Genomic DNA, 26,472 nt, shown 5'->3' with positions numbered 1-26,472 from the left:
TCCTCAGGTTGGGTCTTGGCTTCAGTGCCTTTGAGAAAAGTAGTCAAAGGATATGAATAAACTGATTAGAGAATGATTCTTAATGAATGCATCCCCACCCCAACCATTCCGGCTCCAGTTCACTTTTCCAGGTTCATTTGTATAAGCCATCCTGTCCTGTGTGTTCCCCTCCCTACTTGAACTGACCACAAAAAAGGAAATCCTGACAAATGCCATCAAGCATATTGGCCTCATCCGAAAGTGCTTCTGTGTGTTAGACATTTTATCCAGCTCTGCCTTTCCAAATCTCCTTACAAGTGCTTGATGCTCTCATCCACACTTATTTATATGTGATTCTGTTGTATTCATCCTCCAACCCCCACCCTCAACAGATTTTAAGGTTTCTAGTATTTAGCACATAGCGGGCACTTCACAAAGTGACCCTCACTGATTTCTATTTTCAGATACATTAAAATTACTGCTACTCAAAAAATATTAATATAGGATAAAATACTCTGTAAAAATCACAAATTCTCTGATTTTGATGCATCCATATTCCAGAAAATCACTAGCACTCTTTACCCGAAATGACAAAAGTATGGAGAAATGCAACACTGAAATGCCAAAGTTTATTTGTTTTTACATTTTGCACATAAAAGATGGTATTTACAACAACTTAAGCAAACCCATTGAAATACCATGAAAGGGGCCAGTGTCATTCCAGCTGAGCTCAATGTATGGAATGAATAAAAAGTGCTTTCCTTCTCTTTTTCAATAATGTACCAGTTAAGATACAGTATCAATGAAATCTCTCATGTTCAACATAAGCTAACTCTTGCAATGATGAATTTACAGAAATAAATGTAGTTTCTTTTGAGTTAGACACCATTTGTACTACCAAACAGCATTCTATTTTTATCGGAACTGTATACTTTCTAATTCATTGTCACTAACAACTAAGCATTTGAACTGGACGTTCCATCAAATAGCTTCAAAAAGGCATAACTCTACTTTGACTACTCATCTACATAATTTATTAGGTTTGTGGCACCTCCATTTATGAACAGATGGTCCAAAACAGTCCTGAGGCATAGGAAACATTTGAATCATCTTTAGTAGAAGAGGGTGGGGAATAGAACTTTAAAGCAAAATGTCTTATTTTTAAATGTATCATTTGCTCTTGGACAGAATACTCTAATTTTAAAATTGAGAACAGGAAGCCCGCACAAAAACTCATTAGAAGTTAACAGATGTATATATATTTATATTCTAGTTATGGTTGGTTAGGGTGGTTGACTAACAGAAAGTATCACTAGTTGCAACAACCATACATTTCTGCTTCCCAAACAACTAATGAAGCTCTTCATGAAGCATAAAAATGCACAGGAAATAGCAATTCAGCCTACTCCACAGAGATTGTGCATAGCTCCATTCAAGGTTATCTCTTCACAGGAAAAATGATGTAATACTGAAATGCTGCCTAGAAAGTTAAGTCATGCTGAAGTCATAAAGGGATGAACAGACACAATCTTTTGTGCCTTTAGCAGTCTGGTGAAATCTATGGATCCCTTCTGAGGATAAGTAATTCAAAGACATGCCACATCTCATTTTGGGATAAGATGTGCCATCTGTCCCAGTTCCCAGACACATTTCAATCTACTCATGGCCCAAGTTAAGAACATCAGTTTTGACAGCTCAACAGAAATATGCATTTCCTCCAGTGGCACAACCCATCTATATTCATCTGGTGACCGACCTATGTGCCCTTCAGTTGCCCACAAGGAGTCTCAAAGTGCTGGGTGCCTTAGCACATGGGCAGTGTGTTAGGTTTATCTGGCTCCCCATCTATCTCAGGCCCATCTTTTTCAGTTTGGTGGCACCCTTCACTCCACACTTAACCAAGGGTCGGTGAATCCCCAAGGTGTCCATAGATAGATTTCAGGAGCAGGGGTGGGGATGTGTGTGAACGTGGACCAGCAAAAATAATTACATCTTTATTTTTAATCAGCCAATAAATAGTGCCATGCATTTTGCTAATTTTGTTACCCTTTAGTGTGGTTTGTATGTTTTCTTTTTTTTCCAAAAACTGAGAATGGGTGCATAGGCTTCACCAGGAACATGACACCCACAAAGGTTAAGAACCACTGGTTTATAGTCCCAGCAGCAACAGACTGCTAGATGAACTTAAAAGAAGCCATTCACCTGTTGACCAGTTGGTGATGAATTCTTTTGCCATGGCAACCCACCCAGTGTCGGAAATAAAGATTAAATGGTCCCTGGGCTCAGGGAGTTTAGTGTACAACCCAGAATATGATAATAAAAGTACAGTAAAAAGATCTAAAGTGCTCAAGGAAAATTTAAAGACAAGAAGACCTACAGCTGGGGAGGTCAGAAGAGAAAATGGGGGTTGACTTCACAGAGATGTCACCTAACCAAGAAATTTATTTCCAAGTCTCATGCTTGATATGAGAGATGACTGGGGAGAAGCTCCATAGCCTGTCCCTCTGTTCACCATCAAACGAGGTTATCATCAAACCCTGAACAGTAACTTCTAGAGCAGGCAGTGGTGATGATGTATCATGGGAAGATCAGAAAGGATGACAAAGTCATCTGGCTTACCACAGAGGGCCTGGATTCAAACCCTAGCTCTGTTAGGGCAATGAGTAGGACCAGAAGACCAAATGACAACTCACTTTGAAAGACTTGGGAACTCTGGTCAACTCAGTGGCCAACCAGGATTCTGGGGGACCAAGAATGAAACAGGCTGCCTGCTTCCTGACAGAAGTGATGGACAGATGATACAAAATGACATACTCATGGAATGAGTACATTTCTTTGAAATAGAAAAATGTCACAGTTGACATTTTATTAGTATGGTTAGTTTTATGTATCAGAATTTCTATTAAAGATAAAGAAGCTTCAACAAAAGTAACTTCAACAAAAAGGTGAAGATGGCAAATGGAACATGAGGAAGTCACAGTGCCCAAAGACTGGGAACGTCCTTGGAATCGTCAGGCCTTTCAGTAAGGCTTGAAAAGCAATGATCAAAATGGAAATGTATGACCTCAAAAGGAAGATGTCACCAACATCACATTTCAGAATCAGCTCCAAACGGTCAGGCCTGTACCTGGTTAGAATTGTCCAAACTACAAAAATGCAGCATTTATATTCCTCACCCAGGTTACACCTACTCACCATGTTAAGTCCCCCAGGGTTCTGGCCTGGGCTTGGCTTCTCTTTCCCTCTGTAATACTTCACTTGGTGATCTCATCAGCTCCCATGGCTTTAGCTCCAATCGCTTTGCTGACCTCCAATCTCCAACAGCCTTCTCTTTCCCCTCAAGCCCTCCCTTCTTCCAAGAGCACCATCTTCTTCCCAGTCCCCCAGACTTCCAAACCTGGGTGTCATCTGCAACTTCTCATTATGGCTAACCCTCCTCCCCCATATCTAATGTACTGTCAAGCCCATCAATAATCCTCTGATAACACCAGTCTAGCACAGGCCCTCATGTCCTCACATCTAAACTACGGCAATAGGCTGCCAGTTGGTATGCTTGCCATATTGCTTTCCACTCCAGTCCATCCTCCATTCAGCTGCCAAAATAATTACCTTGAGTGCTAGTCTGATCATGCCCCCCCCCCCCAATACTGACTCCAGTACCTCCCTGTCACTTCCAGGATCAAAATCATTTAGCCTTCAAAGCCCTTCACAATCTACTGCCACCCCTTCTAGTCTTCTCACACCTCTCCTCTGATCCAGCGACACTGGCCTTCTCACTGTTCTAACAAGACACTCCATCTCTGTTAGGAGCATTTTTTTCTGATTGTCCCCCAAGCCTGGAATGTTCCTCCTCCTCCTCCTCATCCCCACCCCCTCCCCACCTCCTTCAAGCTAAAATCCCATCTCTACAGGAAGTTCCCAATCCCTCAATTCTAGTGTCTGTCCTTTGGTAATTATCATTAAGACTGAACAAAAAGTTCACACCTTCTTTTGCCTACCTTTGTATCCCCAGAGCTTAGAACAGTACCTGACATTGCAGATGCTTAGTTACCTACAACCAACTCCAAAAAATCAGAAATGGACAAAAGAAATGTTGACTTTCAGTGCTTCCTATGTTAAAATAAGACATTTATACAAGGAGGACCCTGGTTTACAGTATAAGCTCATTTGCAAAATAATGAGAATAGGAAAAGCAGCAGTATTAAATAAATAAGAAAAGCCAAAGAGCAAACTTGAAAGCTAGAAAAATGGGTCAAACCTAGGGCTCCTAATTCCTACTTGTGTTACCATGAATAAATCCATTTAGCAGCACTGGGCCTATTTCCTCATCTGTAAATCATAGATAATACCTGTAGTACTTACCTTACAGGGTTTTTGTGAATATTACACAAGAATTTACCCCCAAAGAGATCAAAGAGGAAAAGGACCCACATGCATAAAAATATTTATCAGTTCTCTTTGTTCTAGCAAGGAACTGTAAACTCAGGGTGCTCATCCACTGGAGAATTAATGAACAAATTATGGTGTATAAACATAAATTGTGCCATAAGAAATGATGAAAAGATGGTTTTGGAGAAATCTATAAAGACCTATATGAACTGATGCAGAATCAAGTGAGCAGAACAATTCATATGAAAGCAACATTGTAATGACAGAAAACTGAACGACTTAATGATGCAATGACAAAGAACAATTCCAGAGGACTGATGATAAAGCATGCTACTTCGTCCTGAAAGAGAGGTGATGTGATGGACGCAAGGTGCAGAATGAGATATATTTATGGACATAGACTATTCATTTCTTTTGAGCATGCATAAGGGTTGGGGAGGGAAAAGTAGGAAGATAAAATGTATTATATTTATAGTATTTGGAAAATTTCCAAGATTAAATGAGAATGCTCATTCTGGGTAAACTGAAGAACTATATACTAATTATGATGACAGATTTTTACCTCAGTTTCCTTAACAATAAAATGAAGAGGTTGGACTAAATGACTAAGATTCCTTCCAGCTCTAAACTGTGATTCTAGTGATTTCTACAGCATCCTTTTTCATCAATAATGACAGAACCAATACATCTTCCACTTCAGGATCCTACCAAGATGAAGAATGCCCTGACCTCACCAAATACACGCAGAAAAAAACCCATGCTGGAAGCAATCCAGTTTAAAAAATACTGTGGGATCAGTTTTCAAGGTTTTCATGACAGAGATTCTGAAAGAATGGAGAAGGATCAGAATGGGGGTGGGGGGAAAGCAAAACGACATTAGCAATGACTAATCCAAGCACCCCTTTCTCACAAAAATGAGAAAGGGGCAGATAATAAGAGAAAACCCCATCTTGGTAGATGTGTTTCACGTTTAATTTCAAAGAAGCATTTATCAAGTGCCTATTTTGTATCAAGCACCTATGTGCTAAGGATCTATGTAGACAAAGAAATACCTCATGCCCTCAAAAGTGGTACCATTCCATCAAGTAACACTAGGTACACATGCAAATTCCATGTACGTACCAAATAAAGGTACTGACTGAGAGCTGGGAGGAATTAGGAAGCTTCACATAGAAGGGGCACTTAAGCCAAGTTTTAAAGGAAGTTAGGGATCCAGAGAGGGAGGAGGAGGGAGAGCATTCCAAACATGGGGGCAACATTACAAGACACAGAGATGAGTTGGAGCACCTGCGAGACCAGTTTGGCTGGAACGTATATAACACGGCTGAAAGATAGGTTGGACCTAGTAACAAAGGGCTTTAAATGACAAGAATTTGTGTTTTATTCTAGAAGGAATGGGGACTCCAAAGAACACTCAAGGAAAGGGCTGCTAGATGTTACACTAGAATCTGTTAAATGTGGATTAGTAATGCACCAAGTATTAACATTAAGCAAAATATAAAACAAATAACCCAATGTCCTACACCGAAATCATGAGGCATTCATCACAATCTGAGTCTAGATTATCTAACTCTGCTTTGCTTCATTCCCTTTAGCTGTTTCCACCAAACGGACCCCAAAGTGGACATTTCATCTCTTGCCTCCATACTCCGTCCACATGCTTGTAACAAATGCACTTCTCTCCTCTCTCTCTTAGAATTCCTACCTTCTTTCAAATGTAGGCTCTAGTACTACTACTTCTAGGGAGACTTTTCTCCCTGGCTCCCACTAATCACCAGTGTGCTTTCTCTCAATTCATCTTGTATTTGCTTACTGGACAATTTGTTTGCATCCCCACAGTAGAATGCAAACTCCTGGATGAAAATAATGTTTCCTTTGTATATCCAGCTACCTAGCAACATCTTTCACACAGTAGGTACTTAATAAATGCTTACTGAATTTAATTCTCTAAATGCTCCCTTTCACAAATGACAATGTACTAATTCCACCCAGTTCCAAAGCCTCCTCAGTGAGATCCAATGTCATTTCACTGACTAGCCTAACCATCCACAGTGGAAAAAGTGATTGAAAAATGCTTATTTCTCAGATTACAACTCAAAGCTCAGTGAGTTGACCTGTCAGTATAGATTACCTTGGACAGGCACCACAGATGGACAATGAAGAGACCAGAGCTGAATGGGAAGAGACCAGGCTGGATAACATTTTGGAAACTGATGCTTTCAAAGATTGCAAATTGCTTACTGTCACAAATGACCATTTTTTCCCTCACAATGTTTTATAACGGACTCATGATGACCTTACAAAAGTCCAGAGTGACAGTTAACCTAAAGAACTATGGAAAGCCGGCGTAGGCTCAAGGCAGCCGGTAGCATATTAATGATGACATGCCCAAGAAATGTGAAACCAAGGCACACATGCCTGGAAAACGAAATGGGCTAGAATGTTTTGGAGTAATAATCACAGTCAGAGAGCAGCAACCTTGGAAGGTGCTGCAATCTGTCCCAGTGGATGGATGGGATCACAGATCCACAAGTATGATGTTTTTTAGCACATGCCTGATTCACCCCACACCCTGATGAGGTCTAATTATTAGGCAAAAGGCTCATATTTGGTATTGAAGCCAAGGTTATATAGGATGGCAGTAAACAAAAATGGAAGCATCCCATTCACTCTGTTGCCATGGGCTGTGAGCACTAGACAAATCAAGTAACTGAGAATACATACTTATCCTTTGTTGTGTCGTGTCAGTCCAGTGAAGCCTATGGACCCCCTTCTCAAAGCAATAAAGACATAAAGTTAAATATATAGGATTATAAAGGAAGACGACTGATTTGAAATAGTTATAAAGCAGCAGCTAGGTGGTGCAATGGACTCAAATTCAAATCTGGCCTCAGACACTAGCTGTATGACCCTAGGCATGTCACTTAACCCTGATTACCATCCCCACTGTTGGGGAGTAATCCCATGTCTGTTCCTTCTCAGCTGTAAAAGAAGAGTGTACAACACAAAACCCAAAACCACACACCCAAACAAAAAAAAACCCCTGTCCGATAGTTACCACAGAAATGCGTTAGCTCAGGTACCTTTCTGTAACAGCCTGCTAGTATGGGTCCTGAAAATCCTTCTGAAGTAAACATTTTCTCTAATTTATAAATCAAGTTAGAGCAAAGTCCCAAGCACTGAGGTGACATCTGCATCAACAGAGTGCATTTAAAAAAGCAAATCCCCAATCTATCAGACTCTAATTTGTCATGAAAGCACTCTGTGCCAGATACTCTATGTGCGCACGTATGCGCATGTACGCATAGAATTCAGAAACATGCTTTAATTTCTCTTCACATTTTGAATAGCTTTTGCTCTAATTTAAATGGCAGTAGCCTGAAGGTAACTGAACATATTAGTACGAGGCACATAAGCTCCTGAGCTTGCCAAGGTTTACGCAACCTATCCCTTTAGCCATAGGCTTCTTAATGACAACCTCATACAGGCGAAAACCTATCACAGTACAACAAAAACTATCAGAAGCTACTCCAATAAAATCCTAGCCAGTCTGATTAAAACATAAATAGGTAGCTGATCTCTTTACAACAAAGTTCATCCCGGAGGAATGTGGCATATTGCAAATGTCTTTCTCAGTCTCCAAAAGCATCACTACTCTCAAACAGCTGACCCTTTAACAGTATGTCAAGAAGACAAATTTAAACCAACCACCATTACTGGGAATAGGAATAAAAGGCAGGTGGTGTCAATTTTAAAAAGCAGGGAAATGAAGATAATTCAGCGTATGATCAAGTGGACCCAATAGAGCTGTATAGGAGAGGCTGTATATGCTGCTAGTAGCAATATGATTTTTTTTTCTTTTTTGCTTTTTGGTGAGGCAATTGGAGTTAAGTGACTTGCCCAGGGTCGCACAGCTAGTAAGTGTCCAGTGCCTGAGGCCAGATCTGAACTCAGGTCCTCCTGACACCAAGGCTGAAGCTCTATCCACTGCACCAAGTTGCCCCCAGCAGTATGATTTTAAAAGCTTTTCCATAGGTAAAAAACCCAAGACTTTTCCAACTCACTGGGATACTATGATTTTATTAAGCGAGTTTGGACTGCAGATTTGGCGTATTTTAAATCCTGGGGAACTGTTGTCAGATACAATCAATTGGGGAGGAAGTGTCCCTTCCATGATTAAGTCAATGAATGTCCACGGGAGTAATTAAGTAATTAAGAGGCAGATGCTTAGCTGAAACCCAAAGTTTTTTTCCCCAAAACAAAAAGCCTGGCACTTCAGCAGGCATTTTCTTCAGCAGTTGCTGTTAAAAGAGACTTGCAGAGGAGCAAAGAATCCAAGGCTCACGCTGCTTTGCTAACTGAAATGGCATTTCTTATCGCGGTCACGTTATCTGGGGCCGCTGCTTTAAAAGTGCCCATCACATATGTAAATATGTAAATAAGACCTATTCAGGCATCAAAAAGGTGAAGTAGCAAAAATGCTAAAATCACAACCATTTTCATACCAGCAACTATTCCATACAACTTGTTCCCAGAGGTAGAAAAAAAGTTCAGATTGGGAAAGTCTAAAACGGAATTGTACCAGCTTTGAAGCCATTCAGAGCACCAACTCTGGGAGCAAACTGTCAACCTGACATCGGTGAGGAAGTTAATAACCACCAAGTATTGATGTGATCCCTACAGGATGGTACGTCAACGGACTGTTGCAATGGAAAAAAGGTTTTCAATCTTCTATTTTGACAGATTGCTTTAAGGTTTATAAGGTTTACATATTCCATGGAATATTTCTTTGATATGAGGCCCTTTCCCCCAATCCAGATTGGCTTCTAAAATTTATAGCCAGAGCAGCCTGCAGGACTAATAGGTGACAGAGACAGGACTTGACACCACGTCTTCCTAATCCCCAACCCCCCCATCCACTAAACCATCCCTTCACCTTCCTTTACAGTCAAGTTGTGAAATTGGCTAACTGGTAGAACTGGGACCTGAGCCCAGGTAACCTGGATTCCAAGTAAGGTCCACTTGGCTACCCACTTGAGGCCCCTTCATCACAAAGATTTTTTGTTCCTCCCTAAGAGAGGTCAATATTACTGAAAGCATGATGGATACATCAAGGTCCAAGCAAGCAGAAGCTAAAACGGAAAAAGCCCCATGGTGAGCACAGTCCAAAATCTAGAGCTCACTTCGTGTTGTTTTCAAAATGGATCAGAGAGAAGTACGAATTTTCTTTTCCCTCCGTCTTAGACAAAAGTACAAAATCACTTTTTGAAACGTATACATAATTGACCCAATTTAACCTGCCATTTATTTTGAAATTCTGGATTGAACTTGTTTCTAGTCAAACTAAACCTTCGAATGAGCTCAGATGTGAGTTGTAGAGGACGCCAGGAATTATGTGCCGGATGACCCGCCTCAGGGCTGGCAAAAAGTGGAAAGGTTTACATGCCGCGTCTCTGCTCAAAGAAGACCACAAAACTTGCCAGGTGAAAACTCCACTTTAGTGCTATAAACTGATTTCCCTTTATTCTGGACCCGAGTTTATCCATCAGTCTCTTCCACAGCTAGTCCAACTAATAATCTTCCACTCTACACAGAGTGTCAAGGAACAACCTGTGGCTCCTTGGGGGATATACAACACCTGCTGTTTTCATTCCCAGTTACTGTAGAAAATGTGATTCAAATAACAATGGAAAAATTAACGCCCCACTGAGCTTGCTGAGTTGTGATTTTACTTACTTGATCATTTCTGGCACTGTAAAGGTGAAAATTCCTCAAGACAGGTCTTCTGTAGATCCATTTAAATCGTAATACTCTAAAAGTTACCTGGCTCCGTAAAGACTACAAATCTGAAATACAATCATATGGCTACTTTTCATGCCTGATGCCTACGCGGTACGTACCTGTTTCTCTTGGATAATTACCAGTTCTCCTAGCTGGCATAGGTTGCCCTACGTTGTCATCCATTGCAAATTCCAATATTAGTTTATAGAACGGTTACAGAAACTAATTATGGATTAGAGTTCTAACACTTGTCAGCATGCAAGGTATTTTGAGGTATACCAGTTACCAGTCATCAAAAGCATTTGTATGTTGAAAATGTAATTTTAATAGATAATTCTTCATCTTACATAGGAGCACAATAAAATACACCACATTCTGAAGAAACTCCAGATGATACGAGATAAAAGTGGGGAAAATTCAGATGGACTACATAACCATCACCTTGAACTGCAAGAGACAAAGGTTCCACCTGCAAATTAACACGAACATAACTCAGACTGACTGGCCATATGATTGGCTTAAAAATAAAAAGAAATCAAATATGCAGAGTGAGAAAAGTGCAGAGAGAAAAAAGACAACTGAAAGAAATCATAGGAAATCAAATTAAAGAATGAAAATAAAAAGGCAGGGGGCGGGGAGGGGCTCCTTTAAGGAATACCTAGAAGGATCATCAGGAAATGATTATGCAGAACTTTAAAGACTGATTATATTACACTAAAAATCGGGGACTTTCAAAAGAAGAAACCTTTCTAATAATTCAATTTAGCTGGTCAAAATTTGTTCATCTGGTCTGTAGATAAGATTGTAATAAATGGCTTAGCAAATACTGAATAATTAGCAAATCTATCATTGTTGTCCTATAAAATACAAAAGGTCATGTATTAAATTCAGACAAACTGGGAAGAAACAAAATTATAATGTCCATATCAATGCCAGACATGATATGGTACAAAAGAAAAGTTACACATTTGCCAATCACAACTGCTGCTTGCTGTCAGTCTTTCCCTGGACAGTAACTGTCTAACATTCTAGGTCTAGATACCAGTCATCACCTAACTGATCAGACAGTGATAATTTTGTACACTTGAAGTTTATTTCAATTAACATGTCAGTCACTGAAGAGACTGCTGTATTCTCAGGATCAATTTATGGGTATTCATTTAGCAGCATTTTATCACGTATCTGCATCAATGAAAAGAAATTGGCAAAGTCCACATCTTACTATTTGATGTCAGATGGCGAAGACCCAAAACATAAAATGTTCTAGACTAGTTTCAATCTTCAAATACGATTGTCACATTAGGGAAACGAAATAAACACAGCAAAATAAACTGTACAAAGGCAAAGTAGAATAACAAAAAATATTTTACTAAAACATAAGATTTACAGAAGTTTCCAGACAAGCCATACAAAATGGTCACAAGCTTTTCTCGAAGGGAGGTTTCTACACTTGACAGCAGAATCACAATATTTAGTGAGGGCTGTGATGTTTAATGTTCCCATTTTTGTTCGAACAACCAAGCTTGTCCATCTACAGCGTCTAAGTTAGACTTGGCTAGAGGGCATATTCTAAAGTACAACTGGTTAGCTGCTTTAACCAATGCAATTAGCATCACCATAAAAAGGGAAAAGGAGCCCACAAAACTGGAAGAAAAAAAAAAGACACACCCCAGCAGCTAACCGACAACTACTTTCATTCACAGTGCTGATACTTAAACCATGATGGGAGAAATGAATAAAAGCAGAACTGGGCACTGCTTTTAAACAATTTCACAACAATCCAGATGATACTTCTAGCCTCTGCTCATGCGTTACAACAGTGAATCAGGACAAGACAGAGATTTGCTAATGTGCATTTAATCACCAAAGGACTGAAGATGGTCTGGGTTTTTATTCTGTAATGTTTCTAAGACTGTGTCCATTAAATGCAAACAAAAAAGGAAGAGGTCTTCGCAGAACAGGAGAAGTGATGCACACTTGATGTTGAGATTGAATTTAAATATTATTCATGGCATATAGCCTAGTCCATGCTCTGGCTGTAAAGACAAAACAAACATGCAATCATAGATTACTTAGTTCAATAGACTCTTTTTCAAACATATTAAAATAGGAGAGGTAATTTAACAAAACGAAAAATTTGAAATTAATATTTAAATACAAGCAATATTTCAGAAATACATGAATATTTTCTATAGGCTGAATAGGATCTTAAGATTTGGCATGTCTTAGTCCTAAAAACTTCAATGAAATTCTACAACCGCAATGGATACAAAATGCTAAACTCTGTTCCAGTTACCACACTACATAAACGGTCGGCACTCAGGTGCTTGTTGAATTGCACTGAATTTAGAGGCCAAATGCATTTGAAAGTAAGCTTTCTTTAAGTAAACAATCATTTGGTTGTTTTAGAGTGTTTCTGCATCCAATGTGTGAAAGAAGCAGGCCGGCAAATCTGGCTGGGAGTTTGCTGGATTGTCTTTTTTGGTGCGATGAGATCTGATCCACGCTCAGGGAAGGCCAGAACGTCTGCCCCAATACAACATCCCACAGCCATTACCTGTTTCTATGGCTTGGGCTTCATTGGTCTTCCATTGCTCGGCTACATCATTTGCTAATGGATCGTCTGGATTGGGAGCACTTAACAAAGCTTGGATTGAGAGCAGCACTGTACGGATCTGCAATGCTGGAGACCATTTATCTAAGGAGACAGCAGTTCAGACTATTATAAAAACATCAGAGCCACCCCAAGTGTTCATGTGTTTTCCTCTCACGGATCTAATGTTCATCCTCTCACGGATGAAATCAAGCTAGGACTGTTAAAGAGGATTCTAAATACGCCACACTTAAGAGGAAAGGAGAAATGTCAATACTAGGATAAGGATGCCACTTACCTTTCAAAATATCTAAACATATTCTTCCCAACTTGTCTACATTAGGGTGATAAATTTTGGTCATGAAACGTACTTTAGGAGCTGCCATTGGGTATTCTTCTGGAAGAAATAGTTCAAGTTTAAAAGTCCCTCCCTCAAAGGGGGAATCCTGTGGGCCTGCAATGACCACATGAAAATAACGTGCGTTGCTTTCATCTGGTTCTGCTTTTATCCCAGGAACTGGTTCTGCCAGCAAACGCTGGGTTTCCTAAGAAAGAAAAAACACACAAAAAACATGTAATAAATGTCATTTCATCAAGCACAAAAAATAATCAAATTCTTTTCTACAGAATATCATGTGAAGGCAATTTAGGAAAAGTGCTGTTACCTAGGTACAAATATAAAGCTCACAGGTTGGATTTTCTAAATATTGGAATGTAACAAAATTAAACAGCTATACGGTAAGAGACTCTGGATGGGACCACAGAGATGTCTTAACTTGTTTGAAAAAATTATACCAGCTAAATTTAACACACATATGCAAAATTAACACAGCTAAACACAAACAGCTAATAGTCAACAGGAAAAATAAGTCACAAAGGCCACATACAGGAATGCTTGTTGAATGTCCAAAGGAGCAAAGGACGAAGGAGCGTGGCCACACTAAAACCAATACACTGACACAGTCGGAGCAAGTATTCTTTTTTAAAGCAGTTCAAAGTTTCCCTTAAAAACAAAGCTGAAAAGGAAATCAAAGCTCTATAGTCATATGAAAAAAATGCTCTAAATCAATACTGATTACAACTCTGAGGTACCACCTCACACCTATCAGATTGGCTAATATGACAGAAAAGAAAAATGATGAATGCTGGCAAGATGTGGAAAAACTGGAACACTAATGCACTAGTGGTGTAGTTGTGAACTGAACAAGGTATGGTATATGATTATGATGGAATATTATTGTGCTACAAGAAATGAGGTGGTCAAAAAAACCTGGGAAGAACTATATGAACAGATTCAAAGAACCAGGAGAACACTGTACACAGTAATAGCAGTACTCTAATGATGGCCTGGGAAAGAGTTAGAGACTCTGATCAAGACAATGCTCCAAGACAGTTCCAAAGAAGGCACAATGACAAATGCCATCTACCTCCAGAGAGTGAACTGGTAAACTCGAAGGACAAATTGTCGTATAATTTTATGGCTTTATTTTTCTTTTCTTTTTAACAACATGGCTAATATGGAATTTTTTTGCATGATTTCACATATATAATAGGTTTCCTATTGCTTGCCTTCTCAGTGGGTGGGGAAGGGACTGGAGGGAAAGAAAGAATCTGAAACAAAAAATACGAAAAAGAGTTTGTAAACATTACATTCTGTATCTATAGTTGCTCACCTGTCTACCCAGGCAAATGGGTTCCATTTATCTGCTTTCTGAGACTAAGATTTTATTGTTATCGTGGTTCATCAATTCATGCAAGCTTTTCCACCCACTCATATTTCTCATAATTCATAAGGTTTGTCATTTTAAAGTACAATAATAATCCACTATATTCCTATATTATGATTAGTTCTCCAATTCCCTAATGAATACCAATTCCTCCATTTTATAGATTAGGAAAACTGACACCTAGAGAAGTGACTTGTCCAAGGTCATACAGTTAGTGGCACAGTTGGTACTGAGGGATGTCTTGAGCTCTTATAGCAGAAGCCTTCCCACTTCACTATGCTCCAATCCATCCTTTACAAAGTGACCAAATTAAGTTTTGTTTATGCAAAGATCAGCTCTTTTCACTTCTCTGCTCAAAACTCCTTCAATTACTCCCTATGACCTTAGTGAATGAGGGTTCCAATTCTTTTCTAGCTTTCCAAGCTCCCACTTCCTCAACGCAAACTGGACTCTCACCATCCCACATGCCTTTGTGCCTTTTGTTCAAATTGCTCCTTTAGACTCCAAGTGTCCTACCCCGATACAGGCCATTCTATGGCAATGCTGCTTACCCTCTGAAGCTTCGTTCAAATGGGGTCTCTTCATATAACACGGCTTCCCCCGCCCCCATGTCCTCATCCTGTATGTGTCATGTTGCCCATCAGACTGGTCTGGTAGACAGCCAGGACGACTTCTCATTTTAATCTTTTTCTCCCCCCAAGTGTCTAGAACAGTGCTATACTTTTTCATTTACATCGTGCTTTGCACAACAAACTAGATGTTTGTTGACTCAGTGAAGGAATCCCTTGGGCCAGTCAATCGTAAGCTTTCAGTAGGCAAGGACTTTGTCACTTCAGATTAGATATTTTAGCAGCAGCACAGTTCTAGAAACTGCTGATACATTCAGCAGCTAAACATCATAATGCAGATAGTGGGCAAATATTTACTGCTACTCCCTACCATAAGGAACCCACACTAAAAGGGCAGACAGGAAGAAAGAGCATATACAAAGTGAATAAGGGAACTGGGCTCCTGCCACTAGACGTTTCTCCCCCTTCCTCTGGTTATTGTTGCTTGATCATTTTTCAGTCTTGTCCAAATCTTCATGTCCCCATTTGGGGCTTTCTCTGTTACAAAGATCCTGGAGTGGTTTGCCATTTCTTTTCTCCAGCTCATCTGACAGATGAGACAAACAGGGTTAAGTGACTTGGTCACACTGCTAATAAGTGTCTGAGGCCCAATTTGAATTGTGGAAGAAAAGTCTTCCTTACTCCAGGCCCAGCACTCTATCCACGGTGCCACCTTCCTGCTTCCTTTCACTATTGGCCAACTATTTCCTCCTTTAAAAGAAGAAAACTGAAGAAATGGAGTAGCAGGTTTACAAGTTTATTTTTTTTTTCTACCATCATGCAGATAAGGTTAAACATCTTTTGGGGGCAGGAATCACTTAACTAGGAAAACACTCAGATTCTACTGTCATACTAAAGCAACATAGGAAACAAAACAAAACGAAACAAAAAAAAAGAGGAAGGATATTGGGTCACAATGGCTAGTCACATCCATCTCAGGGCTCAATATTTACCACTAATATTTGTTATCTTTGCAAAATACACACACAACAGTAATATGAAGTCAGGAGCTGCAGAGAACTAGAACTGGATAAGTTGGGAGGGGGGTAGCCTTTGTGCAGAACCCTAATGTCTTCAAGGGTCATAGAAGGAATTAAACAAGACAAACAAAGGATGTGGCCTTGGATCTATTGTATTTTGATGGCTATAAGGAAGGAAAGAAAGGAAAGACATATTACAGAAGAAAAGTGAAGGGGTACATAACTTACTATTTCTCAGAATCAGACTATGAGAATATACAAACCTAGAAGATGGGGAAAGAAAAGCATTGGACACCTCACTATAATCTGCATGAAGCAAAGGAGAACTGAAAACATGGCTGCTCATTTTGAGTTGGGATCATTTCATCCTTTGTACTTGTAATCTCTGCACTTAGCACAGTGCCAGTTACACAGAAGGCACTTAAGTAACTGATGATTGATTTGATGAAGAAATACATTAGAGTCAACAGGAAAACAGGCAGGGACAAAAGAAAGAAAAGAGTTTTAAAAGTGAGGACATAGACTCAAAACAAATTTCAAATGTAAAGTATGGATTAAAAGGGGGGAGCAAAAGGAAAAAGAAGGGTGGGGTAGTATGGCCAATATCATACCTCTACTTTCACTACAGTCTTCCTCTTTAAAAGGGATGAGAGTAAAGAAGAGAGGGTAGTAGTGAGCACTGAGTAAGGGCTTCACTATGTGCTGGGGGCCACAGAGAGACAATTGAGAAGGGGGAAAAGATCATTAGATTTGGAATAACAGATCATTAGAAACTTAGAAGAGGACTGTTCTGGTTGAATGTTAAGGTTGTAAGCCAGATTTAAGAGGGTGTGGAAGAGAGTGACAATAGAGTTAAGTGCAAGCATTAAATGCAGATACCTTTGTCTAGGAGTTTGGACAAAACAAAGAGTAAGAATAGGCACAATATTTGAGGGATGGCAGGGTTAAGTGAAGATTTTTTAAGGATGGGGGGACGGAGACATGTTTGCAGGCACCAGGGAGAAGCCAAATGGGAGGGAAGGGAATGAGTATTAAGCACTCAGTCCACTTCAGGCTGTGTGTTGAGTACTTTACAAATATCACCTCATTTGACACAACCACCTCTGGCAGTAGGTGCTGTTATTATCCACATTTTACAGTTTAGGCAGACTGAGGTTAAGTGACTTGCCCAGGGTCACACACACAGTGAATAGATAGGGAGAAACTAGAGATGTGAAGATGAGAGAGAATGGAGATGGAAGTGAAGACATTTTGTAAGAGGCGTCAGGAGGGAGTGTGTTTAGGAGCATCTTGATCAGAGTAGCTATGTCTTTCACAACTGATCCTCCTTACTGTTGCTACTCTTAGTACACAGCAAGCTTTTTTTTCTTCATAGTAAGCTCTTAATAAAAGATTATTGTCAAGAAAATTTTGAAGGAGCTATCGTCCCCTTTTTACGGAAGAAGAAATGGCTACAAGTTAAGTAAGTTGCCCGTGTTCCCAAGGCTACCGTCAGTGAGGTCCAAACCCAATTCTAACATGGTGCTACCTCTAGTTAATAACTATTAAGCACCTACTCTGTACCAGACACTGACAAAAAATGAGTCATTACATCCCATGAAGCAGGGGGAAACAACATATATACGTAGAAGGAAATGCAAAGTGAATTCAAGGTGAGAGAGACATTTGGTACTAACAACTAAGGGAAAAAAATCAGGAAAAGCCTTATAAAAAGTGACACATACATAGAAACTGGAAGAAAGCTAAGACTTCTAAGAAGCAAAGGTAGGGACAGAGCACATGGGATGCAGCCTTGCAAAGGCATAGTGATAGAAAATAACATGCTATATATGAAGGACACTATGAAAGCCAGTTTAGCTGAAATGTAGAAGAGGGAAGAAATGAGAATGCTTAGAAGCCAGCAACATAAAGTGACAAGTAATAATGAGACAAAGAAACAGAAATCTGTTAAAAATCAGACCAAGTATTCAAAAAGCCCAGTCATATTTACCCTGCAGGCCCATGGGGCCTACTATGTTACATAGCGTAATAAAATGACTTGTTCATAATGACTCTCTGTTGCCAAGAAAAGACTATAAATCATATTTAGTATATATTCTATTTAAGATGGCTATAAAGTACAGAACATTTCAGAAACTTTCCCATTAAAAAAGCTAAAATCTCATCTGTGGAAAACTTCACCCTTCAGAACCTGTATGTTTTGGATACAGAATCTGTATGTTTGCTAGAAATAAGATGTCTATCATCCTCACTGTCCCCATGGTACTTGGAAGTCGTTACATTTGTTTTTCTGGTTTTGGTTTAACTATGAAACCACCTTTGGGTCCCAAAATGATTCATTTTATACTGTCTCTATGATATACCAAACAATAATAAGGTTCATGCCTATTTTACACAGCTGGTCCAACGATCCTGAGCACCTAGATTAAGTAGATACCTAAATACTAGGTACAGACAAAAGGGTGAGAGTACCAGGAGAGAAGCAAAATTGGAGAAGTGCATCAAGAGGTAGCACAGGAGTCAAAAAGAATCCAACAGTTACAGAAATTGCAAGTACTCTAATTTGAGGACTTAATAGACCCAGTGTAACTTTTCAAACCTATTATACTTAACTAGCATTGAACAAAACATAAAAGAACATAAAAGAGCTGAACTTTATGGGAAAGATAACTTTAGGAAATGAGTAACTGGGACTATGGGCTTATGATTAAGCCCTTACAGAAACACATCAGTAACTCTACTAAAGCCACAGGAATCACATTTGAAAAAGTCAACTTAAAACCTAGTTTAAAATAAATTTTAGAAAGCACAATTCAGAATTCAAACTAGGTTTAATAGTAAACCTAAGGAGGTTACTTTTTTCACTAGGGACTAATTTCATTTTTGTAATTTCACACTACCCCCTAGTGGACATTATATAAACGCCAAAATCAGAAAATGGTGTGATTTAATGGTGGAATGATTAGATATAATGAACAAACATCAAAGAATAGTAAAACTTTAAATTTCATATGACTAATGACTATTAAAAAATCATATCAACTCTGGTGGACCAGTGTATTAGTGTAAGTGGGGAAGACTAAGTTATTACATAGTCTAAGCATTTCATTTTAGAGAAAATGAAACTCAGGCTGAAAAATAAAATGTGTGTCCAAGGAGATAAAACTAAAGATAACAAACTGAAGTTTTAATTCAGTCCAGTATTCTTCCATTGTACCATGCAGTTTCCCAGTGAAACTTGCATATCAGTTGGCTGCTCCAAATGCAGACTGCACTCCCAAAATGAAATCTATTGAAAGATATATATATATGTATATATATAAAATCAATTTAGATGTTCCCTCCAACAATGTAGATATCAGCCCATTCACGCCCAGTCATCCTGTACAAGTCTTGTCCAAGTGCCCCCACAGAGGATAGAGTCTTCTATACTCTCCTGACATTCCAAAGATGCCTGTGAAGAACACAGGGCTGTCAACCCACTATACTTCATTCTTGCAATGTGACAAACCTATTTGCTTTTTAATTTCCTTAGTTTTCATAAGTTGCAACCTGCTCCCACCTACCCCTCCTTTGTATTAGCATTTTTAATTTTTTGCAGTCTGCAGTCTTCTATGACTCACAGCCATATAATAGTTGAATTTTGGCAATAACAACATGGGCTTTTACAGACAACAATCCAGCTCATGCTTCTCCTCCTATTTAACCATGGGCCCGATCTGCTGTCCATCTACTTATGAATATCATAATATGAACAGATATTCATGACCCACTTGATTTTTCCCATATGGCTAGCCAGGAGGGTCTACAATGTTCCAGGGCTTGAGGCAAGCAGCCAATGTCTTTCACAAACAACAGCTTCTGGAGGGTCCTCACAATCCAAAACAGAATCTTTGGACTCTGTGTAAGAGCCTCCTTCCATCAAGGTGGTGAAAACCCATTTCATATCTTACCTGATATTTATCATCAGAAGGTTATTGCTATGTATCTTTTAAAGACTCAAATAATTTTGAAGTATAGATGGAAGATACCTTGTTGGAAGAAAATGGAAGAAAACCTGTAGTAGCATCGTGCTTTAACCAAGCAAATACTTTTTGAAAAATACATGCAATGGCATCTTGTATTTTTTTTGTCCTCTCTCCATCACCTCCGTGTGTGATGATATATAATCTACTGTAGAATATTACACTCAAAAGCCCTTGAGGTTGGGGAACAGGAATGAATGTAAGGTGTAAGAAGACTGGAAAATCTGAGGGGAGAGTCACACAGGTTACAAATGGCTTTGAATGCTCGACAAGTTTTTATATTTGATCCTTGAAATAACAGGGAAGACTACCGGAGTTTACTGAGTAAGATATGATGTGGTCAGACCTTCACTTTAGAAGAACACCTGGATAGCTGAGTGGAAGATGGACAGGCATGGGGAACAGATTTGTGGCAAGCAGACCAATCAACAGGCGACTGAAAAAGTCCAGGTGTGAGGGGATGAAAGCCTGAACTGTGGCAGTGGCAGGTCAGAAGAGGGCATATACAAATGATGTGAATAAATGTTTACTGACTGTTAGAAAAGTAGAAATGATACAATGTGGCAATGATTAGACTGGGGGGGACTGAAGAGATGAGGGCAACACCTAGATTTTGAACCTGGGTGATTGGGAGGGAGGGCCTTCAAGGATAATAGGGAAGTCAGGAAGACGGGTTTGGGGGTAATATAAGTTCATTTTTGGACATTCTGATTTAAGCTGTCTTTGGGACATCCAGTTTTAAATGTCCAACAGGCAGCTGGAGATGGAAGATCTGAAGATCAGCTGAAAAGCTAGGGTGGGGTAAAGAGATTTGCATTAGAGATAACTGAAGAGCTGATGAGATCAATAAAATAGTGTAGATGGAGAACAGCCTTCAGGGATACCCAAGGTTATCTGAGAAGAACTGGATTCATATCTTGGAAAGAAGACTAAAAACCATGAGAAAAAATGTTATAAAAACCTGCAAAAGGGAATATTAAGGAGAAAAGGGCGATCAAGCATGTCAAATACCAAAGAGACGTCAAAAAAGATGCAGACTGAGAAAAAGCCATTAGATTTAGAAGATTTGTTAGTATTTTTGGAGACACGTTTTTGGCTAAATGATGAGGTCCAAAGCTAAGGCCATAGAAAGTTAGGAAGAGAGCAAGAAGAAAGGAACTGGAGGCACGTATTGTAAATGGCCTTCTCAAGAGTTCAGCTACAAAACAAAGTAATGATATGTGACAGTAGCTAACAAGGATGGATGGATAAAACAAGAGGTTTTTTGAGAATGGGAGAGACATACAAATGTTTGTGGGCAGTAGGGAAGCACCCAGTAGACAAGGAGAGACTGAAGTAAGAGGGGGTATGGATAATGGTGAGGGCAATCTGCTGGAGATGGGATGGAATGGGACCAATTGTGCATATAGAGGGGTTTGCCAAGGGCCACTTCATTACGTGAGAAAGGGATGAAAGTGGAGATAGTGGCAGTCATCTGGGACATGTGAATTGAGGAGGAGGAGGGAAGAGGAGAAAGCTCTTGTGAATGGCTTCAATTTTTTTCAGTGAAATATGAAGCAAAAATCTCAGATTAGAGGATGGAAGAAGGAGCCATGGAAGATTTCAGGGGAAATGAAAAGGTTTAGGGGGTCATGAGTGGGATAGTGAGTGGATTGGGCAGATGTAAAAGGATGTGAGGACCTCCGCAGTGAGGTTCATTCGATGTTTCTCCCTAGGTCCCTCTCCAGGCTGCCCTCCAGAGTTCCACCACGTGTCCCAGAAACCTCCTCATCCTGAAGTTCACTCCTGCACCGGCACTCACAGATTCTGAGGAGCTCTGGCCCCCACAGCTCTTCCTCTGGTTGGATGACTCCGCTCAGAACCTCCATTTAAGGAGGGCACCCAAGCCAGTCAGCTCACATTCTACCCCAAACTTCCCCAGCTTTGTGTCCCACCCACTCCCACCCTCTCCAGCTTGCTTTAATATGTTCTGTTTTCCCATAAGAATGTGAGCTCCTTGGGGGCAAGGACTCTCTCCAGCTGCTTAAGTTTATATTTCCAGCACCTAGCACAGTGAGTGCCTGGCACACAGTAATCATTTAATAAATGCCTGAAGTTACCAGTGCCTCCTGACATTCAAGACCCTGAATGATCAAATATGAATTAATATTTCTCATAAATGGATAACCTAAGTCCCTACCACTCCTTAAACATAAGCATAAACATTGGGATGTTTAACCCAGGTCAATAATAAATCTTTTCACTTATAAGACCAAAGAGAATTCTGAAAATGATTAAAGTAAAATGTAAAAAAAGAAAAAAAACCCTTAAAATGAATTTAAGTCTAAATGACCAGTCAAAACTAGACAAAAAAAGTGAACTCAAAATAGATCTGGACCCAAATATTTCACAAAACAAAAATTTAAGAGACTTTTTTAAAGTGCAAGTTCTTGCCAATTCTTTCTGTGCTCACCATACACAAACAGGCACTCTCTGTTTTCTTATTTCCCTACTTTTCATTCAGAATGAATGCAGGAAATCCTCTTCCTTTCCTGAGTTACACTCTCCTCCCTGAATCTATAAGTTATGAAATAAAATGTATTTTGATAAGAGATTCATAACAACAGAATTAAGGAGGAGAACATAAAGAAATCCTTACAAAGTCTTATACAACCTTTTCACAGCTTCTATAAAGCTGTCTCAAAGGGAAAAAAAAAATCACTCATTAGACATTGTAGTTCACTGAAACAAAAACCACTTGGTCACATTTATTCAGCTAGCTAATTATACAAAGACCTGGCATATCAACACACTAGATTCTTTCTTCAGCTACCAGCTTTCAAAATCCTCCAGCCAATGAGGTTCTACTACATCATTCCCATCAGTAACCCAGAGAAAAGAGAGAAAACTCGCCACTGAGAGACTGCTCATTATAGGCTCTGAATATCTTAGGGACATTCTACTACCAATAATTTTGTGAAGCCAAATTGAACTAAGTGTATAATATAGCAGAGATCCATGCTAGTGATGACATAGTTGTAAAGTTGTTAAAAGGCCAATATAAAAGGTATATGGGGGTGATGTGGGCATTAAAGGGCCTCAAAGAACCAAGAAAACAATAACTACCCATCTATAACACCTATCATCTACATAAGATCCTTCAAAGAGGATATTAATAGGGAACAAGTAAGTTTTCACAAAGGCAGCTAGGAGGTGCAGTGGATGGAGTGCCAGGCCTGGAGTCCAGAAGACCTGAATTCAAATCTAGCCTCCAGAGACTTACTAGCTATGTGACCCTGGGCAAAAGAAAAAAATAAATTCAGTGACCATAAAGGCATTGAGTCTGTCCATTCACAGAGAACAAGACCAAACAGATAAAGCCCTTTTACTTACTCAATCTTCCCATAAAAGCAATACTCGCCACTTTTCAATACTTACATTCTCATAGAGTAGATATATGGCAGCAAGATATGAACAACAACTACCTCTAAAGCCCTACAAATGAGTTATCACACAAAGGGCAATGGAGAGGTGTGAATGTGAGTAGGCTTCAACACATATGCAAAGAATAACTTCAAATAAGAATAAAAGGAATTATTCAAAGAATTATATGATAGGAAGAAAAGCTGATCACTTGGCAAGAAGGATGGATAACAGGTGAACAACCAAAGTGCTCCACTAAGTACCTTCCTAAATGACAGAAGAAATCAAGAAAGCCTCCAAGAGATTAGGGGGACTCCCTGTGGCAACCTTAAAGCCAACATGCAGGAGAGTTGCACGAAACAGGCAGACATGGATGGGTTGAGAAATGCTTCGTTGGAAGGAACTCCCAAATTCATTAGTTGACAGAGCCATTTAAGAATTTAATTTTCTGAAGAAGCATCACTAAACTTAAGAGTTGGGAAGGGAATATTATGGGGAATATTATATATTACCTAATTCAATACCTTTAGTTTCACATATGAAGAAACTCCAGCTCAAAGTTACTTCCACAAGCCTGCACAGACAACAATAAATGGCACTCATAATCCAAATTCAGGCCTCCTGACTCTTAACTTAGTATTCTTCTCACTATACCATACTGTTAAATTATTTGTTCATAATACATTTGACAGTACACATGAAGTGTAGAAATTTATGAACTGCACAATGCAAATATACAATACCTCCCCCTAAAGCCCGCAATGCTTGGCTTGAAATAAGATGGAACAACTCAGACCTGTTTGATTGTATATATTTTTCCAGAATATAAGCATCTTGAGAGGACTGTTTGACTTTTCTCTTTGTAGCCTTAGCACCTACAATACCTGGCATATACCAGATGCTTAACAGATACCTGTTGATGGACCAGACACAGCTGACAGCATCCATCACTGTATTCTATTTTTTTCTGTATTGAAGCATTTTCTTTTCATACTTCTCATACTTTTTCATACCTAGGCTGAGACCTAGGACCCTGAGTTTCTGATTGCTTGGTAAGCATTTGTCATAGGTAGCCGGGGCCCAGAGGCATCACATCTTCATGCTGTTCTACTCCTGCACTTCAGTCTCCACCTCCTAATGCTTTCAACTCCCACCCTGGGAAACTAGGCTTCTGCTTTAACCATGTCAACTTTTACTGACACCTTGTCTGAGATCACATTATTCCTCTTGATTTTCTGAATCTGCCTGAAGCACTGTAAATCCTTCTCCACTGTTACTTTAATGCCATGGGAATCTTTGCTATATGTGTTTCTTTAAAAACATCACACTGTTAGTGTTAGATTCTACTTTCTAATCTGTTCTGCAACTCTCCTCTGTGCTATGGGTGAGTTCATCCCATTCACATTCACTTTTATGAATTAATTGTACATTTCCCTCTGCTGTATCTTCTTATACTTTTTATTTTTATCTTTTCAGCCTCATTTCTACAAAGGAGTTGAAGAACGGAGGAATCTAATCAGACTAGCATTCTATAATTGCAATGGTCCATTCCTATTCTTCTGCCCCTCCTTTTTTTCACCAAGTCCAGATCATGATTTGCTTCTTATATTTTCTTTCTCTTTTTACTCACCCTTTATGATCAGCTCTCTGAAGGTTAAATTTGTTTAGTTGTGACATTTGTCCCCAACTCTAGTCTACTTCATGCTGTCTCTCCTTTCCTGTCGCTACCAGTATCCCTATTGGGTGAAATGTATTTCTGCATCAAATTCTTTGTAGAAGGTGGAGGTAGAGACAGGGAAGGAGTAGGAAGTGTGCAATCCTTCTCTGTTGAGTTCAGATAAAAGCTTGGTAATGACATGATTATTTCCTCAACTCCTTCATACATGTTTATAGAATCTTCTCTTGAACCTCATTTGTGAAAAAAAGAGTAAATTACTCTTCCTGCATCCTCATTTCTTCTCCAGCATATTCCTTTCTCCTCACTCTTCTTCCATCTTTTAAAACCAACAAAACAGAACAAAAATTGCACCCAGATTCAGTATTTGTCTTATTTAACTCCCTCTGTGAACCTTTAAAAGACATTACGATTCTGTCACAATAGACAAATGGTTAAAGGAAATGCCACCTATCAATAATCAGGAGGGAAACGCTCTAAATCAATAGTAATTAAAGAGATGCAAGTTAAAGCAAATCTGAGGTTCCACCTCATATCTACCAGGCTGGCAAAAAAGACAAATGGGGAAAATAACAAATGGTGGAGGGGCCATGGGAAAAACAGGTACATTACTACATTGTGGAGCTGTGAATTGATCCCACCATTCTTTTATTATTACTGAATAATGTTGTCCCCCCAATTACATGTAAAAACAATTTTTAACATTTTTAAAAGTTTTTGAGTTATGAATTCTTTCACTCCTATCCTCCTCTCCCTCGTCCCTGAGATGACAAGCAATTTGATACAGATTATATATGTGTAGTTATGAAAAACATATTTCCATATTAGTCATGTTGTGAAAGAAAACAGACAAAAAAAAAACTTGAAAAAAATTAAGGCGAAAAACAGTATGCTCCTATCTGCATTCAAACTCCATCAGTTCTTTCTCTGGAGGTGGATAGCATTTTTCATCATAAGTACCTTGGAACTGTCTTGGATCTCTGTATGGCTGAAAATAGCTAAATCATTCATAGTTGGTCATCACATCATATTGCTGTCACTGTGTACAATGTTCTGTCTCCAGGTTTTTCTGAAAGCATCCTACTCATAATTTCTTAAAACATAATAACATTCCATTACAATCATACACCACAACTTGTTCAGCCATTCCCCAATTGATCGACATCCCCTCAATTTCCAATTCTTCGCCATCACAAAAAGAGCTGTTATATTCTAAAAATAGGTCCTTTTCATTAAAAAAAATATCTCTTTGGGATACAGACCTAGTATTGGTACTTGCTGGGTCAAAGGGTATATACAGATTTGGACATAAC

The 26,472-nt window shown here is 39.2% G+C and overlaps 1 protein-coding gene across 1 annotated transcript in view; it reads right to left on the bottom strand.

Annotated features, from left to right (window-relative positions):
* Nucleotides 1-11,496: 11,496 nt before the first annotated feature.
* UBE2N (ubiquitin conjugating enzyme E2 N) overlaps nt 11,497-26,472 on the bottom strand; it is a 43,991-nt gene continuing 29,015 nt past the window's right edge. The window contains exons 2-4 of the mRNA XM_027842538.1: nt 13,041-13,287; nt 12,707-12,847; nt 11,497-12,185 (exon numbers count right to left, since the gene is read on the bottom strand). Coding sequence (XP_027698339.1) covers nt 12,145-12,185; nt 12,707-12,847; nt 13,041-13,287 — 429 coding nt within the window. The 3' untranslated portion in view covers nt 11,497-12,144. The remainder of the gene's footprint in view (nt 12,186-12,706; nt 12,848-13,040; nt 13,288-26,472) is intronic.

Source organism: Vombatus ursinus, unplaced genomic scaffold, assembly GCF_900497805.2.
Source record: "Vombatus ursinus unplaced genomic scaffold, bare-nosed wombat genome assembly UNPS02014874.1, whole genome shotgun sequence".
In the NCBI taxonomy this organism is placed as follows: domain Eukaryota; kingdom Metazoa; phylum Chordata; class Mammalia; order Diprotodontia; family Vombatidae; genus Vombatus; species Vombatus ursinus.
The sequence above is the reverse complement of the archived record's forward strand: the minus strand, read 5'-3'. Positions and strand labels throughout refer to the sequence as shown.